The sequence below is a fragment of the Oncorhynchus kisutch genome, unplaced genomic scaffold (assembly GCF_002021735.2).
Source record: "Oncorhynchus kisutch isolate 150728-3 unplaced genomic scaffold, Okis_V2 scaffold3702, whole genome shotgun sequence".
Lineage (NCBI taxonomy): Eukaryota > Metazoa > Chordata > Actinopteri > Salmoniformes > Salmonidae > Oncorhynchus > Oncorhynchus kisutch.
The window spans coordinates 1-7,775 of NW_022265647.1; the positions used below are offsets into that span (position 1 = coordinate 1).

The 7,775-nt window shown below is 52.4% G+C and overlaps 1 protein-coding gene across 1 annotated transcript; it reads right to left on the reverse strand.

The window, feature by feature from the left end:
• Window positions 1–2,610: 2,610 nt before the first annotated feature.
• Window positions 2,611–7,682, reverse strand: LOC116371810 (catenin delta-1-like). The gene is made up of 7 exons (XM_031820825.1): window positions 7,573–7,682; window positions 5,726–5,837; window positions 4,859–4,876; window positions 4,447–4,506; window positions 3,955–4,082; window positions 3,273–3,423; window positions 2,611–2,723 (listed from the first exon to the last, which is right to left on the reverse strand). The coding sequence occupies exons 1-7, from the start codon at window positions 7,600–7,602 to the stop codon at window positions 2,611–2,613; spliced, it is 612 nt and encodes a 203-aa protein (XP_031676685.1). The 5' UTR covers window positions 7,603–7,682.
• Window positions 7,683–7,775: the final 93 nt, after the last annotated feature.

Below are 7,775 nucleotides of genomic sequence, written 5' to 3' on the forward strand. Positions count from 1 at the left end.
GAGTAAATGTATTTATCAGAGAGATGAAATGTAATGGACAATTTTAGACTCAGACCTTAGTTCCGGAGTCGGTCTCAGATATGTGGTAGACCTGTGAAGACCTCAGTGTGTGTGTGTGGGTGTGTGTGTGTGGTGTGGGTGTGTGTGTGGGTGTGTTGTGTGTGTGTGTGTGTGTGGGTGTGTAGCTAGATGTTATTGTCTGTCTCACCCCTGTCTATGAGCGGCAGCGTACTGTCTTCATATCCTCCGTTGACCCGGGGCTGGGTGCTGTTGGGCGGGTTGAGGTTCACCATGAAGTCTGTCTTCTTCCAGCCATCCTTCTCCGGGTCTTCCTCAACTCCTTATAGCCCCAAACTAACTGGAGTATCAGGCCGGCACCACGCACTCTCGCTCTGACCGGTTCCTATCAGGAGAGAGAACTGGAGGACTCAGAAGAGACAGCATCAAACAGAAAGATGATTCAACTACACCCCCCCCCCCCCCAGTCCACCCCGGAGGGAGGTCAACTACACCCCCCCATTCCACCCCGGAGGGAGGTCAACTACACCCCCCCATTCCACCCCGGAGGAGGTCAACTACACCCCCCCAGTCCACCCCGGAGGGAGGTCACTACACCCCCCCCAGTCCACCCCGGAGGGAGGTCAACTACACCCCCCCCAGTCCACCCCGGAGGGAGGTCAACTACATCCCCCAGTCCACCCCGGAGGGAGGTCAACTACACCCCCCCATTCCACCCCGGAGGGAGGTCAACTACACCCCCCAGTCCACCCCGGAGGGAGGTCAACTACACCCCCCCATTCCACCCCGGAGGTCAACTACCACCCCCCCAGTCCACCCTGGAAGGAGGTCAACTACACCCCCCCATTCCACCCCGGAGGGAGGTCAACTACACCCCCCCATTCCACCCCGGAGGGAGGTCAACTACACCCCCCCCCCCCCAGTCCACCCTGGAAGGAGGTCAACTACACCCCCATTCCACCCCGGAGGGAGGTCAACTACACCCCCCATTCCACCCCGGAGGGAGGTCAACTACACCCCCCCCATTCCATCCCGGAGGGAGGTCAACTACACCCCTCCCATTCCACCCCGGAGGGAGGTCAACTACACCCCTCCCATTCCACCCCGGAGGGAGGTCAACTACACCCCCCAGTCCACCCCGGAGGGAGGTCAACTACACCCCTCCCAGTCCACCCCGGAGGGAGGTCAACTACACCCCTCCCAGTCCACCCCGGAGGGAGGTCAACTACACCCCTCCCAGTCCACCCCGGAGGGAGGTCAACTACACCCCCCCAGTCCACCCCGGAGGGAGGTCAACTACACCCCCCCCAGTCCACCCCGGAGGGAGGTCAACTACACCCCCCCCCCGTCCACCCCGGAGGGAGGTCAACTACACCCCCCCCCAGTCCACCCCGGAGGGAGGTCAACTACACCCCCCCCCCAGTCCACCCCGGAGGGAGGTCAACTACACCCCCCCAGTCCACCCCGGAGGGAGATCAACTACACCCCCCCCCCAGTCCCCCCGGAGGGAGGTCACTACACCCCCCCCAGTCCACCCGGAGGGAGGTCAACTACACCCCCCATTCCACCCCGGAGGGAGGTCAACTACACCCCCCCATTCCACCCCGGAGGGAGGTCAACTACACCCCTCCCATTCCACCCCGGAGGGAGGTCAACTACACCTCTCCCATTCCACCCCGGAGGGAGGTCAACTACACCCCCCAGTCCACCCGGAGGGAGGTCAACTCCACCCCCCCCCAGTCCACCCGGAGGGAGGTCAACTACACCCCCCCCCAGTCCACCCCGGAGGGAGATCAACTACACCCCCCCAGTCCACCCCGGAGGGAGATCAACTACACCCCCCCCCCCAGTCCACCCCGGAGGAGGTCAACTACACCCCCCAGTCCACCCGGAGGGAGGTCAACTACACCCCCCAGTCCACCCCGGAGGGAGGTCAACTACAACCCCCCCAGTCCACCCCGGGGAGGTCAACTACACCCCCCAGTCCACCCCGGAGGGAGGTCAACTACACCCCCAGTCCACCCCGGAGGGAGGTCAACTACACCCCCAGTCCACCCCGGGTGGAGGTCAACTACACCCCCCCATTCTCCCCGGTGGGAGGTCAACTACACCCCCCCAGTCCACCCCGGAGGGAGGTCAACTACACCCCCCAGTCCACCCCGGAGGGAGGTCAACTACACCCCCCAGTCCACCCCGGAGGGAGGGTCACTACACCCCTGTCATTCCATTTGACCCCGGGAGGGAGGTCAACTACACCCCTCTCATTCCATTTGACCCCCGGAGGGAGGTCAACTACACACCCCCCAGTCCCCGGGGGAAGATCAATCTACACCCCCCCCAGTCCCAGTTTTTTCCTTTCAATTAGTGTGTAATTGATCAGTAAAAGGGAGAAACCCTGCAGACCCTCAGCCCACCAGAGACTGAAGTTTGACACTCCTGTTCAACATCATCCAGACTGATGGAAAGAGGACACATGCACCTCTTTTTGTCTCACACACACCAGCTTACCCCATCCTTATTGATGAGCACCAGTCTCTCGATGCCCTCGAGGCTCTGAGGATCTTGGCAGCATCCAGGCTGGAGCCCAGAACCTCATGAAGGGTGCTCAGTACAGACACCCACCGTCTCCTCTGACAGAGCCCTCACAGGCTGCTCTGACCCACCACCAGGCAGGTTGGATACCAGGTGGGGAACTGCATGTTTACCTACAGAGACCCAGAGTTAGAGAGACACTAGAGCTTTAGTATTTAATAACACAGGTTGGCTCAGAGACACACACACAGAGAGAGAAAGAGAAAGAGAGAGAGACAGAGCAAGAGAAAGAGAGAGAGCAAGAGAAAGAGAGAGAGCGAAGAGAGAGAGACAGAGCAAGAGAAAGAGAGAGAGCAAGAGAGAGAGACAGAGCAAGAGAAAGAGAGAGAGACAGAGCAAGAGAGAGAGCAAGAGAAAGAGAGAGAGCAAGAGAAAGAGAGAAAAGAGAGAGGAGAGAGAGAGAGAAAAGAGAGAGAGAAAAGAGAGAGAGAGAGAGAGAGAGAAAAGAGAGAGAGAGGAGAAAAGAGAGAGAGAGAGAAAGAGAGAGAGAGAGAAAAAGAGAGAGAGAGAGAGAGAGAGAAAAAGAGAAAGAGAGAGAAAAGAGAAAGAGAAAAAAAGAGAAAGAGAGAGAGACAGAGCAAGAGAAAGAGAGAGAGCAAGAGAAAGAGAGAGAGCAAGAGAAACAGGGAGAGGAAAAACACTTCCACAGAAACAGTACTAACCGAGCAGGTCTCTGTTGCGAGCGTCGATAGCCAGGTTCCTCAGAGCTCCAGACATGGCCCTCACCACCCGGTCGTTGCCATGGGCCAACAGCTCTGTCATCATGGGAAGACCCTTCTCCTGACGCAACAACGCACGGATATACCGCCCATACTGACACAGAGAGAGAGAATACAGAGAGATCAATTATACCCGCCCATACTGAGACAGAGAGAGAGAGAGAATACATAGAGATCGATTATACCACCCATACTGAGACAGAGAGAGAGAATACATACAGATCAATGATTATTGTAGTGTATTTGTGTTCAGGAAATGGACAGACTGTTTTGAGTACTAGACTGTGGTTTAACAAGGGTCTAGAAAGGTGGTGTCTGGGTTGGAGGTGGAGTTTGTGATTATACTGTGATTGACTTACGGTCCAGGTGTAAAGGGTTTCTGTTACAGGTCAAGTAAGGAGGCTGAAAGGGATGTGTCTGATGGTGGTTGTGTTTGGGGTTAAACTAACAGGCCGTGGTGTCTCAAGGTGTGTGGTGGTGTTGGACCTGCTGGTGGTTGGGTTAAACTAACAGCTCGTGGTGTCTCAAGGTGTGTGGTGGTGTTGGGCCTGGTGGTGGTTGTGTTTGGGTGAAACTAACAGGCCGTGGTGTCTCAAGGTGTGTGGTGGTGTTGTGGTTGACTCACGGTCCAGCGTCCGGCACACAGGTTTTGCACGGCTCCGGCGGAGGCTTCCAGCACGGTGGGGTTCTTACTCTCCTTCAGCAGAGAGGTGTAGACACGCACCACCTCTGGCTGGAACAACAACTCATAACCTGGAGAGACACGGAGGGAGAGGTGTTAGAAACACGGAGACATCTCATCGTCTTCTCATTTTCACCTGCACTGTTGCTGCATTCATAAATCTCAGACTTCAGTGAGTTCAGGAGAACTGGGAGCTGGGGGGAGCTCGGAACTTCAGAACTGAAGATCACTGACATGATTTGACCTCGTTTCCCAGTTGTCTTGAAAGCAGCATGATTGGGGAAAAAAACTTCACAGGTGAAGACAATGTGATGGAAGCTCATTAGGCTGGCTTAGCTGTCACCTGGTCACTTCTTTCAGATCAGTACAACAGATGAGTGGACAGGAGAAACATGCATATTCCAGTCTACATGATGCCACTTTATACTGTGTTACCTTTGGCAGGTGTAGTCCTCTTTGGAATGTCAATCATATCTGCTCCGTCTTCATTTCTCCCTGCAACAGAACATCAGAACACTGAGAAACAGACACACAGAACACTCAATAAACCCCCCCACTACGGCGCTCCAGAACCCCCCGCCCACTACGGTGCTCTAGAACCCTCTAACCGCTATGGTTCTCTAGAACCACACAGCTCTGTGAGCCACTGAAAAAGCCACTAGGTAGGAGCACACATGCTAACACAGACTCACACACACACATGCTGCACACTGTCTCTTACAACACATCGTCCTCTAGGAGACGGCAGAGAGCATGACAATGCATGCATAGAGTTAGGAGACTGACACATCATTAGCCAGTGCTAATTAATGCTCTAACCAGCAGACAAGCAGAGGTCAGAGCTTACCTTTAGAACACCAGTCATCTGTTCCACAGCAGAGAGGAGAGCAGAACGAGGGAGGTTTAAATGATAGGAGGAGGAGAGAGGAAGATCATTTGAGTCAAGTGAGAACAGCAGCATGACCCAGCCACCAAGACACCTCCTCCCACCAAAGCACCAGCATAGATCAAATGTAGGATTAGATTAGAAACTATCGCAGCAAAAAACACACAACATCCACACCAGCACAAAGACAAACCATCAACACACCACATCCACAGCCAGCACAAAGACAAACCATCACAACACACAGCAACATCCACGCCAGCAACAACACACCAACATCCACGCCAGCAACAACAACACCAACATCCACGCCAGCACAAAGACAAACCATCAACAACACACACCAACATCCACGCCAGCACAAAGACAAACCATCAACAACACAACCAACATCCCCGCCAGCAACAACACACCACATCCACACCAGCACAAAGACAAACCATCAACAACACACCAACAGCCACGCCAGCAACAACACAACCAACATCCCACACCAGCACAAAGACAAACCATCAACAACAAAATGTCTGTTCATAAATAGAGAAACAAATCATTTCCATCACAGATACACAGACTGAACATTCTTTAGGATGGGGTAAAATAGCATTCAACATCCCAGGCCACACCACGGTTCTCTGCTGTCTCTCTTTCCTGCTACACTGTCCACTATACTGTGTACACACACACACACACACTAAAGTCAAACATTGCATCACTCTCACTCTCATCTGCCTTCCTTCCAGACAGAAATATAAACACTCTCTCACTCACACAAACAAGACAGACAGACAGAACAGGCACCCGCGCAACACACAGACACACACTGACCTTTGCCTCTGCGGGAGCTGAAGCGGTTGGTCTTTCCAGTGGAGGGGGCAGGGCCCTGGTTGAGGGACATGGCTTCCTGGTAGCGCTCAGCGCCCGGCACCTCCCGGTGAACCTAAGGTCAAGTCAAGTTTACAATCATATAGTATAATATTACTTATTTAAAGACATGCTGTGAAACCTTGGTGGCCTACTCAGTATGTTCTTTACCCCTCCCGGCTTTGGGCCGATGTGTCAACATTCAGAATCGAGGAGCAGAATTACTGTCTTAACTCAATTAGCCACGAAATCCCTAGTTTGAAAAGCAACTTTTGTCTGGAACTATACTGTGCCATTTTCCCCCCATGTGGGGTCAGCCCCCTAGCATTTCAAGTTCTAGCCAATGAGCTTCAGCCCCATCGCGATTTGAGTGACAGCTAGCAAGAATGCACACACAGCAGAGTGAGAGCCGAGGGACCACTTCTGGCCTCTTGAGCACTACTTTCACAACTGTGAACAGTGTTGTCACCATGCTAAAAGTTCAACGTCCATACAGACAAACCAGGTTAAGTATCACAATACTCCATAGCAGTACTAAAAACAATACCATGGCCAAAGTCACAGAATGGCACTTGAACCAGACAGATCTTCGAGTTTGATATAAAATGTTTGATTTTGAATGTATTGCGTTAATGAATGAATTATAGCAATCTATTTTACTATCTAACTACATAACATCATGGTAATAATGTAGTTGGAATGGTAAATCTCTATTGATAAACTGGGCAAATCAAGATGTAGTCTAGGGTGTATCACAATGCAGCTGAATGCATATTGAATAGCAGCGTGACCAATGAATTGAGGTAGAGCTTTCTGGCTGATTTTCATGGTGCTGGCAGATGAAAAAACAATCGTTTCCCTTCCATTTGGGGACTTACTTTATTTACTGATCAACATATTTGCATAGAAGAAAGAAATCTCTTTATTTGATAGCATGTGTCTCTCTTTAAGACCCATGACATTATTCCACACACACAGCCAGTTCAAGGCTCGAGCAAATAGGATCGTTGACTGGGACAGACGTGAAGGAATTAAGGTTTTGGTCACAATCAGTGTTTCCTCAGAACAGGCTAGTGTTAGCCACGGGGAAGTGGAACAGGCTAGTGTTAGCCACGGGGAAGTGGAACAGGCTAGTGTTAGCCACGGGGAAGTGGAACAGGCTAGTGTTAGCCACGGGGAAGTGGAACAGGCTAGTGTTAGCCACGGGGAAGTGGAACAGGCTAGTGTTAGCCACGGGGAAGTGGAACAGGCTAGTGTTAGCCACGGGAAGTGGAACAGGCTAGTGTTAGCCACGGGAAGTGGAACAGGCTAGTGTTAGCCACGGGGAAGTGGAACAGGCTAGTGTTAGCCACGGGGAAGTGGAACAGGCTAGTGTTAGCCACGGGGAAGTGGAACAGGCTAGTGTTAGCCACGGGGAAGTGGAACAGGCTAGTGTTAGCCACGGGGAAGTGGAACAGGCTAGTGTTAGCCACGGGGAAGTGGAGTGGGCACCGTGCTCTCACGTCATAAGGGGACCTCGGCTGCGCTGATAAACTAACTTGATCCTCTCTCAATCAGTAGATGACGTGACACTCATTTGACAGAAGTACCTTTATCTAGGACCGAGCCGTTTGTCATGTGCTGCTATCGGAAAAAGTACAGAAGTTTGGGTATACCATGCAACACTAAGAACTACTGGCTAAAAAGTCTACAGAAGTACCAGAGAATCTCTTTAAAGTACAATTCAAAAGGTCACAACACAATACTAAAAAGGCAGGATGAAACACTGTAGAAAGAAACAGAAAGGACAACAATATAAACTACAACAATACCTGATAGGACAGATTCCTCAGCAGACACATACTGTTCTCTATCAGCTGGAGACAGACAGGGAGGGTGAGGGAGGGAGGGAGGGAGAGAGAGGGTGAGGGAGGGAGAGAGAGAGAGAGAGGGTGAGAGGGTGAGGGAGGGAGAGAGAGAGAGAGAGAGAGAGGGAGGGAGAGAGAGAGAGAGAGAGGGTGAGGGAGGGAGAGAG